General features: G+C 47.7%; 1 protein-coding gene across 1 annotated transcript in view; it reads left to right on the top strand.

The window, feature by feature from the left end:
• The first annotated feature begins 6 nt into the window (after positions 1–6).
• MFHAS1 (malignant fibrous histiocytoma amplified sequence 1) overlaps positions 7–25,259 on the top strand; it is a 73,166-nt gene continuing 47,913 nt past the window's right edge. Inside the window, 2 exon segments of the mRNA XM_006086165.3 lie at positions 7–523; positions 526–3,084. Of these exon segments, the coding sequence (XP_006086227.1) occupies positions 91–523; positions 526–3,084 (2,992 nt within the window). The 5' untranslated portion in view covers positions 7–90.

The raw sequence follows: 25,259 nt of genomic DNA, 5'->3' as shown, positions 1-25,259 counted from the left end.
GACCGGGAGCCTGGCGCCCGCCGGGCGCAGTCGCGGCATGGAGCTGTGAGCTCCCGCGCCCGCGCGAGGGTGTCGGCCCGGGGCCCCGCCATGGCTGGGAAGGACAGTGGGAACCTGAAGACGGTGAGGCTGTGGCGGGACGCCGCCCTGCGCGCCAGGAAGCTGCGGAGCAACCTGCGCCAGCTCACCCTCAGCGCGGCCGGGGGCTGCCCGGGGGTCGGGGCCGACCAGATCGACTCCCCCGACGCCCCCCAGCTCGTGCTGCCGGCCAACATCGGGGACATTGAGGTGCTGAACCTGGGGAACAACGGCCTGGAGGAGGTGCCCGAGGGGCTGGGGTCGGCGCTGGGCAGCCTGCGCGTCCTGGTCCTGCGGAGGAACCGCTTTGCCCGGCTGCCCCCGGCGGTGGCCGAGTTGGGCCACCACCTCACCGAGCTGGACATGAGCCACAACCGACTGACGGCCCTGGGCGCGGAGGTGGTGAGCGCCCTGCACGAGCTGCGCAAGCTGAACCTCAGCCACAACAGCTGCCCGCCCTGCCCGCCCAGCTGGGCTCGCTGGCCCACCTGGAGGAGCTGGATGTCAGCTTTAACCGGCTGGCGCACCTGCCCGACTCCCTCTCCTGCCTCTGCCGCCTGCGCACCCTCGATGTGGACCACAATCAGCTCACCGCTTTTCCTGGGCAGCTGCTGCAGCTGGCTGCCCTGGAGGAGCTGGACGTGTCCAGTAACCGGCTCCGAGGCCTACCTGAGGGTATCAGTGCCCTGCGTGCCCTTAAAATCCTCTGGCTGAGTGGGGCCGAGCTTGGCACCCTGCCTGAGGGCTTCTGTGAGCTGGCCAGCCTGGAGAGCCTCATGCTAGACAACAACAGGCTGCAGGCTCTGCCCGCCCAGTTCAGCCATCTGCAGAGACTCAAAATGCTCAACCTCTCCTCCAACCTCTTTGAGGAGTTCCCTGCCGCGCTGCTGCCCCTGGCTGGCCTGGAGGAGCTCTACCTTAGTCGCAACCAGCTCACCTCAGTGCCATCCCTGATCTCAGGCCTGGGCCGGCTCCTCACCCTGTGGCTGGACAACAACCGGATCCGCTACCTGCCGGACTCCATTGTGGAGCTGACGGGCTTGGAGGAGCTCGTGCTGCAGGGCAACCAGATCGCTGTGCTGCCGGACAACTTTGGCCAGCTCTCCCGGGTGGGCCTGTGGAAGATCAAGGACAACCCACTGATCCAGCCGCCCTACGAGGTCTGTATGAAGGGGATCCCCTACATCGCAGCCTACCAGAAGGAGCTGGCCCACTCCCAGCCGGCAGTTCAGCCCCGCCTCAAGCTGCTCCTGATGGGCCATAAGGCTGCCGGGAAGACCTTGCTCCGGCACTGCCTCACTGAGGACAGAGTGGAGGCAAGTGAAGGAGGGGACAAGGAGAAGGGCTACTCACCTCCACCGCCGCCCGCGAGCAAGGGCATCGAGGTGACCAGTTGGACAGCCGATGCTTCCCGGGGCCTGCGGTTCATTGTGTATGACTTAGCTGGAGATGAAAGCTACGAGGTGATCCAGCCCTTCTTCCTCTCCCCGGGGGCCCTTTATGTGCTGGTGGTGAACTTGGCCACCTACGAGCCACGGCGATTTCCTACCACCGTGGGCTCCTTCTTGCATCGGGTGGGGGCCCGCGTGCCTCACGCAGTGGTGTGCATTGTGGGCACGCACGCAGACCTGTGTGGGGAGCGGGAGCTGGAGGAAAAGTGTCTGGACATCCACCGCCAGATCGCCCTGCAGGAGAAGCGCGATGCTGAGGGGCTGAGCCGCCTGGCCCAGGTGGTGGACGAGGCGCTGGCCCGCGACTTCGAGCTGCGCTCAGCCAGCCCCCATGCCGCGTACTATGGTGTTTCAGACAAGAACCTTCGGCGGCGCAAGGCCCACTTCCAGTACCTGCTCAACCACCGGCTGCAGATCCTCTCCCCGGTGCTGCCTGTGAGCTGCAGGGACCCCCGCCAGTTACAGCGCCTTCGGGACAAGCTGCTCTCGGTAGCTGAGCACCGGGAAATCTTCCCCAACTTACACAGAGTCCTGCCCCGGTCCTGGCAGGTGCTGGAGGAACTGCATTTCCAGCCCCCTCAGGCACAGCGGCTTTGGCTGAGCTGGTGGGACTCGGCACGCCTGGGCCTGCAGGCAGGTCTGACCGAGGACCGGCTGCAGAGCGCCCTGTCCTACCTGCACGAGAGCGGCAAACTGCTCTACTTTGAGGACAGCCCAGCCCTCAAGGAACACGTCTTCCACAACCTCACCCGCCTCATTGACATCCTCAATGTCTTTTTCCAGAGGGATCCTTCCTTGTTGCTGCATAAGCTGCTCCTAGGGACCAACGGAGAGGGCGAGGGAGACGGGGAAAGCTCCCTCGTAATGGCACTGCCACCGCCGAGCCAGGACCTGCTCCCGGCCACCCAGCTCCATCATTACGTGGAGGGCTTTCTGCTTCACGGGCTCTTGCCGGCCCATGTCATTCGGTTGCTGCTTAAGCCTCACGTCCAGGCCCAGCAGGATTTGCAACTGCTGCTGGAGCTGCTGGAGAAGATGGGACTCTGCTACTGCCTCAATAAACCCAAGGGCAAGCCTCTGAATGGGTCCACGGCCTGGTACAAGTTCCCCTGCTACGTGCAGAACGAGGTCCCCCACGCAGAGGCCTGGATTAACGGGACCAACCTGGCCGGGCAGTCTTTTGTGGCTGAGCAGTTGCAGATTGAATATAGTTTTCCCTTTACCTTCCCACCTGGGTTGTTTGCACGCTACAGCGTCCAGATCAACAGCCACGTGGTGCAAAGGTCGGACGGGAAACTTCAGATCTTTGCATATCGAGGGAAAGTTCCTGTGGTGGTGAGCTACAGACCCGCCAAGGGGGTCCTGCAGCCAGATACTCTGTCCATCGCCAGCCATGCATCATTACCAAACATATGGACGGCATGGCAAGCCATAACCCCCTTGGTGGAAGAACTGAATGTCCTACTTCAGGAATGGCCTGGACTGCACTACACCGTGCACATTCTCTGTTCTAAGTGCCTTAAGAGAGGGTCGCCCAATCCACACGCTTTCCCGGGTAAGTGGAGAGAGGGATGTGCGTCTTCTGTGCTGTGTTTTGGAATGCATTTCTTTAGAAGATTTTTGTTTTTCCTTTGTAAGATGTTTAACCTCACAGGCTTCCCAGGAAAGCTCAAGGTAAATACAAGGGGGTTTGGGGACAAGCAAAAGGCAGTAAGTACATGAGCAATATGGCATACAGTCTCCAGTCTCATACTCTCGTACAAGAGAGATTCAGACTTCCCAGGTGGGTTCTAGTCAAAACATGTGAGTCTCCTTTATTCCCCTCTTCCCAGTTGAGCCCGCCTTTCATGGGAGGAAATGTCAGGTAGCTGGTGTTTGAGGTTAGTCTCTTGCTGAACTTGGGCTTTAATGCTTATTAGACACACCCGGAGGGTTTGAGATGCTCGAGTTTGACATGTCATTGCCATTTTTGTTTGTTTGTTTAAATTCAGAGAGTGCCGTCATAAAGTAAAAAGTATAGCTCACTTTTCTTAAGAAATTCCAGAGAAGAATGTTTTGTAATCGGGTTTGGATTAGTGAAGACAGTGATACTGATACTCATGATGAATTAGTGAAAACAAAACTTTCAGTCTGTAATGCATGACTAACTCCTGGGATCGCAGTTTCACTCACCACACTCGTGGGCAGGAACCGCAGCCTACTGAGCTCTCTCGGGACTTTCCTCGGGCACTTCCTGGCAATTTGGTGCTTTACAGATGTTTTAAGGTGTTTTTTTGTTTGTTTGTTTTTTTTGTAAGTGTTAGAGAGTGGAGCTTTTTGGAAGTACTTTGTAAGAGATAGAAGAGACAAAATATTGCCAATAATTTTTTTCTCTTCTGGGAAATGTTTCCTTCCTTCCTTCCTTCCTTCTACCTTCTACCTACCTACCTACTTACTTACCTACCTACCTACCTACCTACCTACCTACCTACCTGAACCATTGTAATGAATGGGAGAACCCAGGACAAGTTGTCTGGGACTTCTGATTCTGCTTAATTGGCATCCTGAGCGTTCAGTTTGGACTCTGTCCATTTCCCACATGTGAAGGCATTCTTTGGAGCAATTCTTTAAACATCTCAGATATTTGTGGAGCACAGGCTTGGCTAACAACATTCCAAGTATCCTGAGGACAAACCTAATGATAGTATCATTGCCAGTTTCTCCCCTCGGCCCCCCACCCCCAGAGCACATTGAGAGGTGATGAAATAGAAGACTGTACCACTGTGATCTTTGTCCTGGCTGACGCAGCTCGTCATAGTGTCGGGAAGGAACCAGACACCAATATTTCCGAAGGTAACATCTTCCCCTCGCCCTAGATCTAGGCTGAGTTTAATTCTTCAACTTGAAAAAAAGCCTTCGTATTCAGTTACCTGTCAACTGAGCTGTCCATTCTGTATGATTATCTGGTGTCTTCTCACAGTCCAAGACTTGGTAGATGCTTCAGTTCGTTTTATGTTTGCCATTGTGTTTTCTTCCCGAAAGCAGATACTTCTCTATTGTCTAACGAAATTGAATGAAGTGGTTGAGAGTTACATATTCACAGAGTAGCTGATTGAAGGAGCTAACGAAAGCCAATTCTTAATCCAGATGGAACATTCATACAACTAAGGTTATTAGCAACAAAGGGAAAGGCATAGGTTATTGAACAAGTAAAAATCTGTGCAGAGGAATTCCAAGAACTTTGAGGAGTAAACAATGAGGCTGGAATTTTTGTCTCCTAACCTCAGCTGTTTATTTTTGGTAATAGTCAAAAATTCCACAAACAGGTCCATTCTCGTTATCATTTGGCCTATTTGCCAGTTAAAGGAGGCACAACTGGTTTGCCATCCAGGCTCTAAGGAAGAGATGATTTTTTCCTCAACAAAGAAATGGTTGAAAATTGTAAATTATCTTATATATTGAATAGGAATAAATTACCAGGTGTTTTGATAATATAGACTGTCTATTTCTATTTTATTTATGGGCAGAGAAATAAATTATCTTTTTGTTTTGTTTAGGATTCTATTCTAAAAGTAGCAGAGGGCACAAAAGCTGTAGAAAAAGGTGATTGTAGTACATTCATTACATTAAGACAACAAGGAAAAAATACATTTTCCTCTTTCATATTTTTCTGCGATAGCCATCATCTGCTAGTATTTGCCACATTTCCAAAAGATTTGGGAATGCCTTCCAGTGGTTGGCAAACTGCGGCTCGCGAGCCACATGCGGCTCTTTGGCTCCTTGAGTGTGGCTCTTCCACAAAATACCGACTTCTGCTCATGGGCCACGAAGTTTCAATCGCACTGTACATGCGCGCCCACACGTGGTATTTTGTGGAAGAGTCTGAAGGGTTGTGGGTTCGATTCTGGTCAACGGCAGATACCTCGATTGCAGGATTGATTCCCTGGTCGGGGCACATGAGGGATGTGTCTCTCTCACATCCATGTTTATCTCTCTCCGCTCTCCCTCTCCCTTCCATTCTCTCTAGAAATCAGTGGAAAAAATATCCTCAGGTGAGGATTAAGAAAAAAAAAAGATTTAGGAAGAGCTAAAGTAATAAATGGGTCGAGTGACAGAAAATTCGAATGAGGCCAGTAATGAGCCTAAAGGTCAGGTGTGGGAGCCTTCCCCTGCTTTCTGCAGGCTCTGACCGGACTGCCAGCTTCCAACAGCCAGGCTTCCCTCCCCCTTACTTGTCTGGGTGTTCTGGAGTAAGTTTCTTCTTGTGTGATATTTATTTGTTCTGTTCTTTTTTTTAAAAAAGATTTTATTTCAGAGAGGAAGGGAAAGGGAGAGAGAGATAGAAACATCAATGATGAGGAAGAATCATTCACTGGCTGCCTCCTGCACTCCCCCCACTAGCGACCAAGCCCACAACCCAGGCATGTACCCTGACCAGGAATCGAACTGTTGACCTCCTGGTTCATAGGTCGATGCTCAACCACTGAGCCACGCTGGCCGGGCATCCTCTGTTCTTTTCTACCAATATGGCAGAAAAGCTGAACACTCCTGAGGTTGGGTATGTGGATTATTGAGGCCAGGACATAGGCCTACAGCAAGATTCTAGTGCTTTGCTATTCCATGTAAGCAGTTGAATGAATGCTGTGTGTTTTTAAATTGAAAGAGTGCATCTTAATGAGTCGAACTTGGGTTCAGTGTAGTTTTTCACTAAACATCCTACTCTCCAGATTATTAAAGGTTATTTTTAAGGATAATTGGGAAGCAACCCAAAGCAGGTAGACAGAGCATTGGTACATGGTCTTTAGATTTGGTTTCTTCCATTCGCTAGTTAACTCGATGCCTTTGCACATCTCCGGTCAAGTCCCTTTTGCCTGAGTTCAAGTTCTCGCCCACGGTGTAGCTCTCCGAGGCACTCGGGCATTTTGCCCTGCTCTGCTGGTGTCTGTGTATGTGCCCTGATTGCTCTGTGATGAGGTTGTACCCTTCTCTGAGCAGGAGACACGCCTGAGGCTTTGTGGCTTCTGTGAGCCTGTCAAATGATGGCTGAATGACTCTTTGGTGGTTTGTGAGAAATGTCTTTTTTTTTTGGGTATTCACATGTTCTGTCAAACTCCTAGGTGGTACTGTAGTGATCAGCTTGCTTCGTCCCCTGTCCCAACTCCCTCCCCCTGTGCCCCAGATGCCCCAAGTGTTCCCATTGTCGCCGCATTGCTGGTCTTTCCCTTGAATAGGCCCTTCATTTTGACCACTGAAGCAGAGCAAAGTTCTTGCCTTGTTATATCTCAGTTTTAGAGTTACTGGAATTTGAGCTGACCTAGTTGTTTGGATTGAATTAGTCACTGTTTTTAATTTCACAAAGGTTATTAAATATCTTTGGAGTTTAGCTTTATTAATATTGATGCGTCTTGGCTTTTATTTTCGTGAAGTGTCCTCTTTGAACTCTCCTGGGCTTTGTTTCATATAAAAATTAAAACCTTAATCATGCAGTGGGAGAAACAAATACTGTGCCTGATAGAATTCAAAGGCTGGGAAAGCCTTCAGGAGTAAATTGCATCAAGTGGTGGCCGTCTCTTTAAATCGAAAGCCCATCCCTGCCAAGCAGCGTAGATTTCCTAGAGAAAGTATTTTTTCTTTGTTAACAGAGGTTTTGTATTCTACTCTGCCACCTGCTAGTCTTACTCCCAGTAAGCCTGACGTAACACTTAGTTCTTACTCATTTACTTCATTTTAACGCCTAAAACATTTCCAGTGTACCTCACAAGGTTGTTTTGGGGATTAGGTGAGAGAATGTGTTGAGAAAATGGTTATTCTCCGTGTGTTTGTAAGGAAGTGAAGGGATTCTGCTCCATGGTATGGGTGTGGTTGGGGGCAGGAGTGGGGCTGATAGTGGAGCGAACATTTTTATATTTTTGGTCGCTGTCTCCATCCACCCATGAACTCCCTTCTCGTCATAGGAGCCTGTTAGGATTAAGTACCTGACTATCCCTCCATTAGGGCCCAATTTACTTATTTATTTCTGATTTTAGAGAGAGGAAGGGGAGAGAGAGAGAGAGAAAAAGATATCGATGTCAGAAACATCCGTGGGTTGCCTCCCGCACGTGCCCCAACCAGGGGTTGAGCCCATAACCTGGGTATGTGCCTGGACCGGGAATCGAAGCCAAGGTGCTTTGGTGTACGGGACGATGCTCTAACCACCTGAACAACACTGGCAAGACTTCCCCCCCTCCCCCCGTTTTTTTTTTTTATTAATACCAGGAGGCAGGTGCCGCCCTCTTTTCTTGCCCTCTCTTGTCTCTGCAGCCTTGGCACTCCTGTGCGCTGGGTGGAGAGGAGAGCTGAGCTGCTTTGTGTTCTAGGCTCTGTGGAAAGCACACCAGGTGGGTCTGCTTGGGGGCAGGCCCGGCCAGGTCTGTGCTCCCTGGTTCAGCTGCTCTGATTGCAAAACCAGCTGCCGGTGGCGGTCAGGTTTCCCTTCCTTTGGGGGCTGCTTTCCTTCCCTTCATCGGGGGGGGGGGGGGTGAGGAGGCCCCGTTTTGGCCTGCCTTCCCCAGTCCTGCTTTTGCATTAATGAAGCTGACCCTCTGAGCCCCACTTGGCTCCTCATGTCTGGGCAGCCTATAGAACCCAGAGTGATTGACAGGCATCCCAGGCAGCCACAGAACACGCATGATGACATGTCTTTGTTGAACCACGAAGACTCCCCTGTAAGTATGGCAGTTCTCCCCTACAGTTACATACTCTCTTCTCTGAGACCCGATGTTTCCTGTGCTGGCAGGTCACACTCCCTACACCAGTGGTTCTCAACCTTCCTAATGCTGCGACCCTTCAATACAGTTCCTCATGTTGTGGTGACCCCCAACCATAAAATTATTTTCGTTGCTACTTCATAACTGTAATTCTGCTACTGTTATGAATCGTAATGCAAATATCTGATATGCAGGATGTATTTTCATTGTTACAAATTGAACATAATTAAAGCATAGTGATTAATCACAAAAACAATATGTAATTATATATGTGTTTTCCGATGGTCTTAGGCGACCCCTGTGAAAGGGTCGTTCGACCCCCAAAGGGGTCGCGTCCCACAGGTTGAGAACCGCTGCCCTAGACAGTGCCTGGTGCAGAGCTGAGCAGGTGGGGAAGGGGCTCAAAGCGGATTGGTTATTTTTAAAGAACTCAAGAAATTCTGGTGTTTCTTAATCGATTCCTTGGCAAAGTGCTTTTTTTTAGGTTGTTTATGCTCTTTGTCTTAAAGTGTGCACTTTAAGGTAAGCATATAATTTTCCCACGTGACTTTTCTGGTACATATATTCCTGTCCTCTGTATCCAACTCCTAATTCTTTCAGGAAAGATGTGGTGGGGGAAAGAGTGGGCAAGGGGCAGCTATCAGGATGCAAAGCGAATGAAGGAAAGTGAGGAAATGTTTTCAAGCATTCAACGCCCAAAATACAGAAAGCCTTCTACCACCTGACCTGCCTTCTACCACCTGACCTTGCCTTCTACCACCTGACCTGACTTCTACCACCTGACCTTGCCTTCTACCACCTGACCTGCCTTCTACCACCTGACCTTGCCTTCTCTTTCTTTAGGCAGTGAGCACTCCCCTCCCCCAAGCCTGCTGTTCCATAGCTCTTTCCAGCTAACCCCACCCCAACCCTGACATTGGCCTCTCAAAGAGGGAAACTGTAGCTGGTGAGGAGGATGGTGCGGGAAGATGTTCCTCAAGGTGTCTATCAGCTGTTTTCTCTTCTCCCACGTGCCGTTGCTTTCGAAGCTCCGGACCGAGTTAAGGTTGCTGGTTTGAGCTCATGGAAGCCCCTGGAAAAATTGCCGCCTGTAATGAGTGCAGAGATGGTTCTATAGGTGCTGTTTACGATGGGTAACGACTCCCAGACACCATTGCCAGCAGGGCCGACTTACATGCAGAGGGAGAAGGGAACATTTGTAGTTATTTTCTATTTTTGGCACTGAGTGCTTGAAAACATTTTTTCATTTTCCTTCCTCAACATAGTCTCTTAGCTGAAAATACGGATTGTTACTTAGAGAGTAAATTAGTAAAAAAAACAAAACAAAAATCAAATGTTTATCTTTAGCAGTAGGTTTACAGAAGGCAAAGACTACAGAAGCCGAGAGAATGTTGGCGGGGGGAACTGGAGGAGGACAGAGGTCCCGGGGTCCTGGTGGGGGCCGGCGGTGGATTCCCATGGGCGCTGTGAGCCTGGAGGCTGTGTCACGGGCCTCAGGAAGGAACTCCACGCTCTAGACTGGCAGCCCCAGGCACCCAGGCTGTTCCAGCTGCTTCCTCTGCTTTTGCAAATCTGTGCAAAGGGCACTTGCGAGAAGGGCAAGGAGGAAGGAGAACTGGAGCTGTGTCAGGACTGCTCTTCGGTGGTGTGTGCCTTTCGGTTCTGGGCGGAGTGGCTTGCTGAGTCCACACTGCTGCTCCTTCCTCCTCTTCCTCCTCCTCTTATGGGAATTCACATCCCATCCGAGTAACCATTTGTAAGGAAGCAGTTCCCTGGCATTTAGTGCATCCAGTGTTGTACAGCCACACCTTTAAGTCAAGTGCTTCTGGAGGCTAGGAGCAGATTCAGTTGCTGGCTTCCTGCCTGGGGGGAGTTGACTGGGAATTCTTTTGCACAGTTTTGAGACACGAAGGCATGGAGGAAGGAGAGAAGGGCTTTTTAGGCCAGGCCTTGAGATGCCACGCTGTTGAACATCTTTTAACCTGGCTGCAACCGACATCCTCTTACTCAGTGTTGATGAGAGGACAGAGGTCTGTCTGTGGCATTCCGGAGTTAATGGGGGACCGGCACATAAAGAGCACAGAGAAGAACACACCTGAGTACTGTGCAATTCCTATCATCTGTGTGTGCTTTTTTGCATTTAATTATTTTTTAATATATATTTTATTGATTTTTTTTACAGAGAGGAAGGAGAAGGATAGAGAGTTAGAAACATCGATGAGAGAGAAACATCGATCAGCTGCCTCCTGCACACCTCCTGCTGGGGATGTGCCCACAACCAAGGTGCATGCCCTTGACCAGAATCGAACCTGGGACCCTTCAGTCCGCAGGCTGACGCTCTATCCACTGAGCCAAACCAGTTAGGGCTGCACTTAATTTTTAAAAAAATATTTTTATTGATTTCAGAGAGAACATGAGAGGGAGAGAGTTAGAAATATCAACGATGAGAGAGAATCATCGATAGGCTGCCTCCTCCATGCCCCCTATGGGGATCCAGCCAGCCACCCAGGCATGTGCCCTTGACTAGGACCCTTCAGTCCACAGGCCGACGCTCTTATCCACTGAGCCAAGCCAGCTAGGGCTTTTGTGAGTTTCTTTGAGCCAAACTGTCGACAATTGTCACGAAGCAGAATCTCAATGGATTGGGATAATGCTCCCGAAAATGGCGTTTTTTAAAAAATCTATTTTTGTACGTTACAATCAAAGGAGGAGATGTAGGTGGGTTACATGAAATCCATTGGTGATAGATTAGAGAGGTGGGAGAAAGCAAAGTGGGAAACCTCTGGGATTGGATAAAAAATAAAATGATAGACACTTCTTTTACTTAGGTGGGTACAGGATAGTTAACAGTCAACAATTAACATGGTAACACTAACAATGAAGGAATTTGTGGTATCCGTTGTGGCATTGGTTGTGTCCTGAGGAGTCCGGAAAAAAGAGAGGTTACAAGTTACCCTGACATTTCAATGATACGTTATCGTAGATGCAAAAAGACAATAAGCTCAGTTAAGGTAATGATTGACCTTGTCAGGGAAGATAAGGGCCTAGGACGTGACTACCCACCATAACTGCATTTAGTTAAATTTTAATTTCAGATGTCCTTCGTGGTTACTTTAGGTCTTTGAGTTTGCAGGACCGCCTTGCAGGCCTTCCCTGAGCTTGTCGGGTTAGCATGTGGCCCCTTTTGTCCACAATTACATGGCATTGGCCAGGGGAGCTGATCAGGGACTTTGGTGATGTAATTGTTGTTTCTTGTATATATGGAATCTGACCACACACAGAGAAATTCACTTGCATGTTTGAGTAATTACTGAAAAAACTGGCTTTTGATTTTCTGGGGGAAAATATGATCCTACTGAGAAAGACTGGCTACAGCTTTGAATTTGCTTGACTTAGGTGAGTAGGTGGAAAGTAATAACCCAGATCATTCTTTTCCATTGATTTTCAGTTTGGATCATTTGTTTGCAAGAAATCTCAGGCAGATCTCAAAATAGGCAGGATCCTGAGATAGGAAAATGCATGGTATCTGAAGATCTCTAAAAACTTCCAAAACTAATCAGCTTTTTGGGGCGATGGGGCAGGGTGGGGGGGGGAATGCCTCCTCTTTCAGAAGGCTTTACATTTCTCAGAGTTATTTATGGATTTGCTTTTGTATCGAGAGGGATTGAAGTCATCAGTGATTTCTGAACACCAAAGACTGCATGCACACTCACTCCAAAGGCAGTATAAATTAAATTGGATCCTGTCATCAGGAAAATATATGGCTGCTACTTATAGATTTCTTTGATGAAGGACGCGTTGTTGAGATGGTTTCTCATTCTTAGCATATTAAATGTTGAGAGAATTAAAGAGTTAATTTTTCTTAGATCCTCCCCACTGCTAAAATGATGCATATAAATGAGATGCATATAAATGAATGTAGTATTAGTACATTGTTACGGTACTAGTGAATTTGGTATTAGTAGAACAAGCCTCCTTCCCTTCCCTGTTTTTGAAAAGGGGGATTTAAAAAGAAAAAAAATGGAGGAGGAAGAGATAATCAGAAAAATGATATTTCTCCTAGGTACTGTTTGACTTATCACCTTTATTATAGTTTCAATAAGATTCTTATTTTTCACGCCATGGGGTTATTACTGTATTAATTATCACATCTGTCTGTCTAAGAGTGGAGGGTTGGGGAAAAATATGAGAGTCAGTGACTGTTGAGTTCTCATCATGTTCTAGACACAGCTAAGTGCTTCTTATGGGCGATCTCATTTAATCCTCCCAGCAACCCTAGGAGCTAGGATTATCATTGTCCTCATTTTCAGGTGGAGAAATTGAGGGTTAAAAAATGAAGTCCCCAGAGTTGGAGTGCCCTGGGACTTTTGCCCAGACCTCTGCTCCTACCCACTGCCCTGCCCTGGGGTTGGGTTGCCCACTGCTTCCCAACATACACAAGCTCACCCCCTTCCCGCCTTTTTCCTAGATGTCCATTCTGTATCACTCAGTGCTGGGCACTGTGGTCCCTGCTGGGCATACAGGTCTGGTGATGGGTGGGAACTGCCCATGTGGAGGTCCGGGGAGGCCATAGTCAGGTGCAGGGGAGCGATGGGGTCTCAGAGGGGCTCCTGAAAGGGCTGCCCGGCAGCTGAGTGTTGCAGGGTGATTTCCAGTTAAGCGCATGGAGAAGAGGGGAAGGGTAATTCAAATTAGAATGGCATTTAAAAAGGCAGGCAGTTCAGCATGCTCTGCCTGGGAGTGGGCGTGTGTCCGTAAAAGCATTTCGGCGTTTAGCAATTGTAACAAGGAAGGGGCTTCTTTATTTAAGGTACATTTGTGCACTGGTAAAAGGATGCCAGTGACCACTGGTGGCCCATAAGCTAGAGTTTCGGAAGCATTGTCCTAGCCTGTGCTTTTCCATCGGGCAGGCCTCTGTTGAGACCATGGAAGCGATTCGCAGCTGGGAGAACGTAAAGGTAGTGTCAAATGATTTGTTCAGATTCACGTTCTAGTTATTGTTGGGCTGACAGCACACCTGTCCTCTAGGCCAGTGGTCGGCAAACTCATTAGGCAACAGAGCCAAATATCAACAGTACAATGATTGAAATTTCTTCTGAGAGCCAAATTTTTTAAACTTAAACTGTATAGGTAGGTACATTGTTATTAACTTAATTAGGGTACTCCTAAGGCTTAGGAAGAGCCACACTCAAGGGGCCAAAGAGCCGCATGTGGCTCGAGAGCCGCAGTTTGCTGACCATGGCTCTAGGCCCATGTCTAAGGGTGCCGCTGGAGACTTCCTCCTCCGAGCCGGGAGAAAAGGAGTGTTGGTTATCCTCACAGCCAGGTGGCCGCATGCCTCTGTGATCCCTGGGAATGCATCCGAAAACATCGATTTTTCCTTCCTCTGAACCTCAACCATAACAGATCCTGGGATAAAGGCGAATTTGGCTAGAAGACAGTTAGCACTTTATTGTGGGCTAAGATTCACTGACTTTACCCTCTGTTATTTTTATGATACCACAGACTGCCTAGAATTACTGTTTTTTTATTAATTTTGCACTAGTGGAACGCCATGTTTTATGCATTTCATTAGGTTGCACACTACCTACCACAATAAGAGAGTGTTTTTCTTACATCTTTCATCATATCAACATTGGAATTTGTCTTCCTTTGTCCCTCAATTTATCAAAATTCTACTTAAGTTACATTGTAATTGAAATCCTAGGAAGTGCAAGATAACTTTAAATTTTTACTTTATATTTTGTTTATCTTTGTATTTTGGGTTGAAACATTTGGAATTTTGTGTTGCAGTTTAAAATGGAAGTATTATTAAAAAAATAAAAGAGAAGCATTATCACCGAGTGGTGAGTTGCAAGAGCTCTTGAGGGAGAATGCTGGGTTCACAAGTCACCGCTTGTTAGCTGTGTGACTTTGGGCATCCTAATATTCTCTACTCATGTGGTGTCCTGAAGATTACGTTAATCCATGTAAAGTGCTCAGAACAGTGTTTGACACATGGCAAGAGCTCAAGAGGCGTTAGAGGCTGCTGTCCCTACAATTATTCCGAAAGCCCAGGTTTATACTTCCATAGGGTGGGGCAAAAGGAGGTTTACAGTTGTGAGTTTTTGAAACAGTTTATTCTTGTATTATTATTTACTAGAGGCCCGATGCACAAAAGTTCGTGCGAGAGTAGGCCTTCGTTCCCCCAGCTGCCGGCACAGGCTTCCCTCTGGCACCCGGGACCTGGGCTTCCCTCGCAGCCCCGGCTTTGTCCGGAAGGTTGTCTGGTCTAATTAGCATATTATGCTTTTATTATTATAGATTAGTTATTGTATTCTTTTCCATATGAGCAAATGTAAACCTACTTTTGCCCCACCTTGTATTTGGAAATCTGGTATACATAATTTATTGTTTTTTTAACCTAAGCTGTCTCAAATATGGTTTTATGTTATTAGTATCTGTTCAGTAGTTATAAATGCTTACAGAATAGTACATCAACGGATTTTTACCTTTGTTCTACCATTTGACATTTAAGTTGTTTCAGGTTTTTGTTGTTACGAGTGATTCTGTGATGAGTGTATCCTATATAATAAAAGGGTCATATGCAAATTGACCCTAACAGCGGAAGAACCAGAATGACCGCTCAACCAGTCACTATGAGGCGCACCGACCACCTCTGGGTCCCTTTCCTGGCCAGCAGGCTCCGATTGCCCAATGGCAAATGGGGAACCAAGGGTGGGTGGCAGGGGACGCGGGTGGCACCAGGCCAAGACCCCCGACCTGCCGGTCGCACCACACACAGAGGGCGACCAGCAACAGGGGTCAGGCCAGCAAGTGGGCGGGAATGGCCGACCTCTCGGTCCCTCCCCCTCCTCAGGCCAGCAGGCTCCGACCCCCCTCCCCCCTCGAGTGCATGAATTTTGTGTACCAGGCCTCTAGCATATATATAAAAGGCTAAGCTGACTTGTGCATGCACGAAACATATAAAGCTCTCACTGGCACCACAATCGCACGCTTGTGTTTTGATCTGTCATTGTTGATCGCGAATTTGGTTGACATATCTGTTGTAGAGAAAGGGCGAATAATGATATTAACCCTTTGAGTGCCAACCAATATCCTAGGAACTATGCTAAAATTGCCAAGGCATTTTTGCTGATTTTACAGCAGTTTAGGAAAAAAATTATGAATCGCAAGTAAATGAAGTTACATATTCAATATCTTCCACAAAATCGTCATCCTCACAGCAAGAATTGACATATTTAGCAATATCATCATCACTAAAAGCAGATTTAGAACTGGACACTACAGGAGGAGCGCGATAGCGCTCCCTGGCACTCTAGGGGTTAAAATATTTCTTCTAATTAATTTCCTTTCAATGTGCATGAATCTATGCACTGGGAGCCTAGTATAGATATAATATACTATATCTATATCTATCTACACACACACACACACACACACACACACACACACACACATATATGTATATATATCATAATTTACAAATGGATGTACTGCTTAGTTAGTCCTATAGTGAAAGGCCTTTGATTCTTTCAAGATTCTTTTACAGATTTTAAGCTGAGCAAGCTCTCCACTTTCCAGAATTTTGAGAAACAACCTTATTTCCTTCAGGGTTGATAATCCCTCCTTGTGCTTACAACACTGTTCGGTGCAATTAGAAAAAGACAAATGACTGAGTCAAAATGGTGGGACTTAAAAAAGGGCTTTGCAGTTATAATAAAGCTTACCTTTGTGATTTAAAAGAAGAGTAATCTTTGTAATTGGCTTTTGTGATGCATATTGGAATACCACTGTTTTCAGCATAATTATGCATTTCACAGCTTAATTCATCCATTCTAACGTGATGTAATGTTTAGACACAGCAATAATTACAAATCTTACATGCCTGCAAACAAATGTACTGCTGATTACAACAAGACAGTGGCAGATAGACTAATGTGGTGTCGAGGTGAGAAATTAGTGAAAAAGAATTGATAATGAGCTGTGTTTCACTGACTGCAAACCTTGCTTCTGCCTTTCTGCCCCGGGGAAACCCCCTGAGCCCGTGGGGGTGGCTTTTTCTCGTTCTGCCCTACACCTTCAGAGTCCACACCATTGTGTTTCTAGACTCCAGCTTGGGGAGTTCTGCTCAGGAAATGTGCCTTGGGTGGATCCTGGTATCAGTAGTGGTTCAAAATTTAAGAGATCATCTGCATCATTTGCTCTTCAGTGAGTATAATGAATAAAGAATGGGTCTAGCTTGGCTGACATGGCTCAGTGGTTGAGCATCGACCTGTGAACCAGGAGATCACGGTCAGAGCATATACCTGGGTTCTGGGCTCAGTCCCCTAGTAGGGGGCGTGTAGAATGCAGCCAATAATTGATTCTCTCTCATCATTGATGTTTTTTTCTCTCTCTCTCTCCCCCTCTCCTTTCCTCTCTGAAATCAATAAAAATATATTAAAAAAATAAAAAGGATGGGTCTAACCCAGCCCACTAAAATGTGTTTGACTTGCAAAAAAAAAAAAAGTAAACAATCAAATCCTGTTAGAGTGGCTTTTGTGTTTAAAATATGTTATTCAGAGCTGACAAAATCACCCATCAGGTTCTTGGAGAAAGAGAACGACACATAAAGCCTCCATCTCATACTAAGTGTCCAAATCAATGCAGACGGCGAGGAGGAAAGCGCAAGCCACATTTTCCGGACGTGTTACTGAGAATTTGTATTCATTCTGGGCTTCTCTTCATTCACCTCGGCCACACTTCCGCATGGCATGGCTGGGGTGCCCTGGATTCAGGAGGCCCGTTGCTTATAAATTGCGTGGGAAAGAACTAAAGAGAGAAATGTGAATTTTCCAGAATGCTGTGATGCCCAGAACAGCCCACTGGTCTGCTGAGAGCCGGGCCGTTTTGTGCACAGGACACAGTAACAAAAATGGCACGCACAGCCCCGTAGGCTGCATCCGTCCCCTTCGCTGACCGCGCTCGCTCCCAGATGGCCAGCCCTGGCTGTGCCCCTCTAGGTTGGGGCAGGTGTTTCTTTTGAGTTTTCTCTTTTATTAAGCCTCTTTGCCTGTGTGTGCCTTTTCTTCTCCCCAAGAAAAACACACACGTGCACACCCTCTGGTCCCTCCCCTGTCATGTGCATTCTTTCTGGTTGCGACAGCATTTCCATCTCCTTTTCTTGGTGTGGGCAAAAGGAAAATGCCTTTGTCTTCCACTTGATCATTTCAGGAATTGGCATTTGAGACAGTTGGGCCCAGCTTTATTGCAGCCAGACAGAGCTCCTTAGGGCTGTGCTAGCCTCTTGGCTGCTTCTTGAAGACTGTTTCTGCCCTCCGAGCCTTGTCTCTGTGACATGGGGCAGCGAGAGAAGACCCAGCTCGGCCTGTGTGGCTTAGTGGTTGAGCGTCAACCCATGAACCAGGAGGTCAGGGCATATGCCTGGGTTGCTGGGTTGCTGTCTTGATCCCCCCCGGTAGGGGGCATGTAGGAGGCAGCCCATAGTTGATTCTCTTTCACCATTGATGTTTCTATCTCTCCCTTCCTCTCTCTGAAATCAATAAAAACATATTTAAAAAAAGAGGAGAAAGAAGCTGACCCACATAGCAGCGATGGTTGCATCTGGTCGATTAGCAGGCTATTAAAATTCTGTCCCTGAGCCAAAAACACAGGTACTGTTTCCAGGAAGTGATGAAGTGCCCTGGTGAAGCCCCAGGTGTTCACAGGAAGGTCGGAATACGCCCGCTGTCCCTTGTTACAGCTCATAAATCTCCTGACTTACGGTGCCATTTGTGACTCAAAGCACATTAGTTAACTCACGCAGGGGTGGGTGAGGGGGGGAGGGGAGGATTTGTATTGCAGGCAGAGCCAGTGTAAAACCGGGGGGAAGCGTCACGTTGCTCTTTGTTAGAAAAGAATCCTGTGTCTTTAGTTGCAGACACATATACTTGCTTTTGAAGGATCTGGTGGTGTGTTGGTGGCTTTGTTCTCAGCCGAGCTCAGACACGCTCTGGCCTTCTAGGGACGCAGGCGCAGGATTCACGCAGATAAGTGTATAATGCTTGGAATCTGAGTGTGTCACTTCGGATTGTCACATACAAGTAACTTCCCACTTCCTCCTCCTCCACCTTCACCCCAAGGAGTCCAGTATTTTTCTCTGGAGGGGGACAGAGGACAGATGTCCCCTAGACCAGCAGTCGCCAACTGGTGGTCCTCGGGGTCCGAAAGGTTGGCGGCCGCTGCTGTGGACAGAGATGAACACTGCGGGGAAGCCTTCTGCGAGCCGCTTAACCAGCATCAGATAAAGCGGCCTTACACCTTTTGTCTCTGAGATCCAGTGGATTAGGGAGTCAAGAAGCTTGGTCTCAGTTTCCTCATCTGTTTTTTTTTTTTTATTTTTCGCTTAAAGTATTACAAAGGGTATTACATAAGTGTCCTTTTTTTTCCCCCCCTGCCCTTGACAAACCCCTACCCTCCCTTACCCCCCAGTGTCTTATGTCCATTAGTTATGCTTATATGCATGCATACAAGTCCTTCGGTTGATCTCTTACTCCCCTCCCTCCTGCCCCCCAACTCTCTCATCTGTAAACAAAGGGAATCTTTCTAACAGCTCCTACGCCTTTGCCCCTGCTGCCAGCCGTCTCAGACGATGTGAGGATTAGCTGAAGGAAGGAGTGTCCAGAGTAGTTTTTGCCGTATGTTTAATAAATGGTGGCTCTGACCACCACGATCCCTGTTTACAGGTGAGGAACACTGAGGCTCAGGGGGGCTGAGTAACTTGGCCTGGGCACCACGGCACGTGGCAGGGCCCAGGCTACCACTCTGGAACCTGCGCTCTCTGCCACCGCCCTGTATATAATGCCTCTTGGGAAAAGGATAGCTTTCCACCTGTCAAACATGGGTGGTCGGTTGAATGAAAAACAAAATAGTGTGCGTGCAAGGCACGGGTTGTTTAACTCTGTGTACACATTAACTGGAAACCTGCAATGACGAGGCATTGGGAAGGTCATGGAGAGTCGTGGCGACCAGGCCCCGGTCCCCGGAAGCTGCAGTCCAGGGAGGGGAGCAAGCAGTAGACATAGAGTCGCGGAGCTGGGTAGTAAATGCTGGGATGAAAAGATCTTCAGGAGCCAAGAGAGGCCCCAGGAAGGGAGCCCTCGGAGCCAGGTGGGTGGGGTTGGAGGCATAGGAGCAGATCTCCAGCGAAGCAGAGGTGATGCTGGGGGCCTCTCTGCAAACCACCAGAGCCATCGAACTTCGGTGCAGTCGGGGTGGGGGGAGGAGGGTCGTGCCAGTTACTGGGAATCAGCCATTTCCCTTGTAGGTGCACATTCCTTGTAAATATTTTTTTAGCCTATCTAATCTGTCAGCTAACTTTTTCCCCACTAGAACAGAACTCTTGGCAGCTTGATATAAAGCTAAAGTATTTTTTTGATTTGATGATTTGTTTCCTCTCGGGTGAGGGGGAAGTATTGGAGGGTCAAGTGGCGAAATGTCAAATTTACAATATTTACGAACACTCACGTCAGCAGCATGGACCATGCCTTGGATGGAATGTGAGTGGAGTCAGGGGGACCACCCTGGGCTAATTCAGACCCCACTGCACAGGACACAGGCCCCTGGGCAGGTCCTTGGGGATGGAGGAGGCACTCGGGGTGCTGAGGCGAGGCAGTCCTGGGCCTCTCCGCCTGGCTGCGAGATCTCAGACGTGCCAGGCGACCTCTCTGGGTTTCAGAGTCCTCGTCTGTGAGGCGGAAAGCGTGTCACTTTGATTTGAGTGTGTGGGATGAGTTTTAACCGCAGTGGGAAGAAAACGGGGGCTCTTGTTTTTAAAACAAAGCAGAAGTGATTTGATAAGATCAATTCCAACAGGGCTGATATATATTGCCTGCTGCCTTAATTGGTTTGTTAGGGTTGCTTAGCCACCACCCTATGATGGATACCAAGTGAATTCTAGCAGATTTATAGTGTCAGGTTTGTAAGGAATGTCATTTGCAGATAATAAAGTTCCCAATTTGTTCTTAAATTTGGAAGGGTCGTGCGGAAGAAATAAGAGACTTTATGAATATCTAGTAACCTCTCACCACTTTAAAATATTGAAAGGATAACTGATGCTGATGGCAGCTTGCTTTGCATCATGAATTATGCATGCGGCGTGCCCTGGGGTTCTTCATGGCTGTGCATATTGAGTCATCTTTTGTTCTCGCTTATTTTCCGTGGTGGTGCTGGTAAAAGAAGAGGTCACGGCCAGTCTGTTAAAGAAATCTGTTTGGTGTAAGACGATCTTCTTTTGCTGTTCATTCTTTTCTGTTAGTGGCTTTTGTTTGTGCTTGGTTTATTCATTATCAAATTGGTCCTCGGTAGGGCGGGGCTGGGGGGCTGTGGGAGGAGATGCCCTGGGATGTTCACAGCTGAGGTTTGGTCTAAGGACCCAGCAGAAAGCGGGCACACCTCTCCCGGCTCCTTGCAGCTGTAAAGCAGTTCCGTTCTTGCTCCATCCTCTTCCTTCCTGCTCCCTCTACATCTTCAAGGCAGTGGCCCCCATGCAGATCTTCAGGCTCCGAGCAGTTTAAGCCTTAACTACTTTTTAACCTCGTAATGAGAAAATAAAATGGACTAAGTTACTAAGAACACACCCATGATCTTTTCTCCCACCGATTTCCTCTAGCCTCTCGCTGCAATTAGAGGATTGAAAACTGCAACAGCGGAGAATGAGGGTGTGCTCTTTGTCCCCTTCTCCCCTCCCCTAGAGATTCCGTTGGGAACTGCGTTAGGACATCAAAGGTCTTATTTAAGTTTCATACATGAAGTCATGATGACTCTCAGTGGAGCCACTTGTAACGCTGCTTAGTTTGGTCCTTTAAAGCAGTGCTTGTGTCTACAGTGACGGCGACGGCCTGCTCTGTGGGGAGGAGCCTCCCGGGCAGGTGTCCGCCTGGCTCCTCTGGATTAATTAGAAAGGGCTTCCCAGGGATTGCACTGCGGGTTGCTGAGCTCTCATCTTCCTACGAGGGTCATTTGTGGGATGATCAGAGGTAGGGATCCCAGCTGTTGGGCGTGGCTCTGCATGGAGGGGAATCCACCTCTGTTATGAAGTCCACGTCTACGGAGGGCAGCTTCCCCCATCAGAGTTCCAGCTCCCAGGCTGTTGAAAAATGTTGGGGCTGCCTTCTCAGTGGTTAAGATGGTTTTAGCTCATAACGAGGTGAAAAGAAGCTTTGCAAGAAACATCACTTAACTTAGTTTGTCTCTATTATTAGCTTAGAGCACTGCACAGTGCTCATGCAGTACAGAGAAATAGAATAGCATTTAGAGTTAATGCACAGGAGGCCAGTAGGGTATTTATTCGCGAATCCTGTCTTCGTTCAGCAGGGATTGACTCAAACCTTCCAGCACGGCGCGGGCTCGGGCACCAGGGGAGGGTCAGCAGGAATCTCCCCCAGAGCCTGTCCTCGGGGACCTTGGTCCAGAAAGGGAGCTGAGGCTTGTGCGCAGCTGCAGTGCATTGAGAAATGAATCTAGACAAACACCACGGGAGTTCAGAGGAAAGAGAGGCTCCTTCCAGCTGAGTGGGTCTTGGAGGAGCTAGAGTTCCGTTTATTATGGTGGGAAAGGCAGGCTGCGAATGAAGGAAGTTACAAATGGCCTTTTCTTGTAGAGCCAACATCGAATCCCTGGGCTTTGCCCGGCCCGAGTGGCTCAGGTCCCATGCACCCAGAGGTCTCAGGTTTGATTTCCAGTCAGGGCACATGCCCAGGTTGCAGGCTTGATCCCCAGTAGGGGGCGTGCAGGCCAATGGATGTTTCTCTCTCATCTATGTTTCTCCCTCTCACCCATCTCCTTTCCTGTCTCTCTCAAATCAATAAAAAATGGTAAAAAAAATGTTTTTTAATCCCTGGGCTTTTAACTTGTTAACTAAAAAAGTGCAGTGCAGTAGTTCACAGTTTTGAATTACCATTAGCCCATTAGGCACACTAAGAGATTAACAGTAATCACTAATGATAAAATAGAACAATTACAACAATACATTGCAATAAAATTTATGTGTATGTGCTCTCCCCCTCTCTTAAAATGTCTTAATGTACTGTACTCACTTTTTCGCTTAAAGACTTATCCAGATTGCCAGCATCACTACTGTTACACTTTTGGGCCGTTATTAAGTAAAACAAGAGTGACTTGAACACAAGCACTGTGATAACGAGACCACTACTAAGTAAGTAATGTGTGGGGAGTGTATTCAGCGCGGATTCTCTGGACAAAGGGATGGTTCATGTCCCACGTGAGATGGAGCAGGATGCCCTGAGATTTCATCATGCTCCTCAGAATGTTAGTACTTATGAATTGTTCATTTCTGGAATTTTCCATTTAATATTTTCAGACCACGATGGGCTATGATAGGTAAGTGAAACTATAGAAAGCGATACTGTGGATGTCGGGGAGGGAGGCTTCTGTACACATGTATGTTTTTATTTATACACTAGAGGCCCAATGCACGAAATTCATGCAAGAGTAGGCCTTCCTTCCCCAGGCTGCCGGCACCGGCTTCCCTCTGGCACCTAGGACCCCGGGCTTCGTCCTTCTGGTCTAATTAGCAAATTACACTTTTATTATTATAGATTACTTACTATTAAATGTGGTTGAGATGACTGGACCATTTGTGGCTGGATAAAAGAGAAGAAAGTACCTAAGCCCAGAAAGTTCACATACAGTATTTATTTCAAGGCAGAAATAGTTGGCATATTTTGGCTTGGAAGACATCTTGCTATATAGAGTCAGAGATCCAATAGGGATATTGTTAGAAGCAAACCTGTCCTATATTGGGTTGACTGTTTAATAGTTAAACAGTAGGGCCATATCTGGAATTTACTTGTTAATCTTTTATGAACTTTCTGCCTAAACCCTTATTACCTTGAATTGAAACAGTTTTGTGTGTGTGTGTTTCTGCTTTAATGGACTGAGTTTATTTTGGGACTTGTACAAATTATTTTAATTTTTTTTTAGAATTTGGTGGTGCTTTCAAAATGTTTTCTTCTGCACTGCCTCTAAAACAAAATTATAGACAAGTTGATTTTCTTTGACATATTGAAGTTGTAAAAGTGTCTTCACTTTTCTGACTTGTAAAAGGATCTTATTTTGAGTAAGTTTTAATGTTGGGCCTTGAAAGATGGGAATTTGAGTATACTTACTTGTTTCTCTTTATCACTTGGAGGTTCACCTTGGCTGTTAGGGAAAATCTATAAACAAAACCATGTGGCTGCAGTTTCCCAGGTGCAGTCATCAACTAACGAATGCCCATCAGGGAATCTGGCTCATAGGATTGAAACGTCCTGGACGCCATCCATTAACGTATCAGTTTATCGGACACCTGGGATGTCTGCTAAATGCCGTAATGGTACTCATTGCCGGGGATACAGAGATGGATAGGCTAGGGAGGGAAGACCAGTTTTATTTTTTCATACTGGGAAATTGAGACCTTGTAAGACAGTAAAATACTACTCAGCTAATTATCCCATTTGAGTCTTCAAATTGTTGTCTTTGACATGAAATATGTCCTTGGTTTCTCACTGTGGGTCCCAAAGTCTTACCGAATGCACTTGGCAATATTGGGTCGTGCCCTCTTTTTCGTGGTCTAAGGCAATCCTAGCAGAAAATAGGCACTTACCACCTATTTCTTAGCTTCCTTGCCCCCCCTCCCCCCACCCGCCCTTCTTTTGCTTTGTCTCTTGTGATCTTGAAATCCTGAGGAAATGGAGCAGCTCTTCACGAGATGGTTCAGGTGATCTTTAGGCTGGAGCCCCTTCAGTGCCAGGCTGTGCACCTCACGCCTGCCTCAGGGCCACGAGGAGAGAATAACGTGAGCCTGGGGCAGGTCCCTCGGGCGCTGTCCTTGCTTGACCCCACCTGACCAGTCTACTCCGGGCCTTGCCCAGCTCCCTTAGCTGCTGGCTCAGAAAAGAGCTCCAGAGAGTTTTCCAAATATGGGCCCAAAATTGTACTTTCAGGAGTGTGCTCATGAGTAGTATGTGGGCGTCCCTCATCTCAGCAGATACAGTGAGGACGTCCTTAAGTTGGATCTGAAATAGGCCAACCCTCCAACCACACTCGTTTTCAGAACATGTGAGTGATAGAGGTTACATGACAATGCATATAACTCCGTGTGTTTTCTCATCTGTCTTCTCACATCTGTCCTGTGCCTGGTGTTCTCTAGCTCCTTTCAGACGACCTTGACAGCCACTTGATTCTGTTGGAAACCATGGCGAAGGCACAATGAATGTCGTTCACAGTTGTTCAGGCTTTGGGGTTGCACATGAAGATGGGGTGGCATTAGGGAAGTTCGGTTTTCTTACCCAAGTGACCCTTACTGAGCGCCCATTGCGTGCAAACCACATGGCTCTCTGCTCTTATGTGGGTTCTTGTGAGGTTACCGACGCAGCGCGGGGTTAAGGAGAGAGCTCTCTGAGCCCTGGACGTGTCAGAAAATGCTTTTGCTGTGGATATTACTCTGGGGGGCGGGGGGGGGGGGAGGGTGTGTGTGATGTCCTGTCAGGGAGGAACATTCGGAACGCTTAGCAAGGTCATGAATCAGGATTATAGAATCTGTAGGATGTAGAGAATTCTGGAATGAGAAGTTCCATAATGTTCATTTTCGTTGTGAAGGATGGGGACGGGAGGCGCTAAATTAGGATTTAATGGCTCCTGTGCCTGTGTTCAGGGAAGCACTTGGGAAACACCTCTCACCTCCACTGTAACCTGTACCGTCCTCGTCCAGGTCTGGTTCTCACCGGACAGTGAGCTCTGTCCGGGGAGTCAGCTGCTGCGTCTTACTCACCTTTGTTCTTCCAGGTCCTAGAGCCGGGGTAGGGTTGCCAGATAAGATAGAGGATGCTCTATTTTTGTGAAATCTGAACTTCAGATAAACATCAGCTAAGTTTTATCCTAAATGTATCTCGTGCCTGTGTTTGTTAAATTTGAATTTTGGATAAACAACAAATAACTTTTTCATGTAAATGTATGCCATCCA

Source organism: Myotis lucifugus, unplaced genomic scaffold, assembly GCF_000147115.1.
Source record: "Myotis lucifugus unplaced genomic scaffold, Myoluc2.0 scaffold_26, whole genome shotgun sequence".
Classification (NCBI taxonomy): domain Eukaryota; kingdom Metazoa; phylum Chordata; class Mammalia; order Chiroptera; family Vespertilionidae; genus Myotis; species Myotis lucifugus.
Note: the sequence above shows the minus strand (reverse complement) of the source record. Positions and strands in the feature narration are given on the sequence as shown.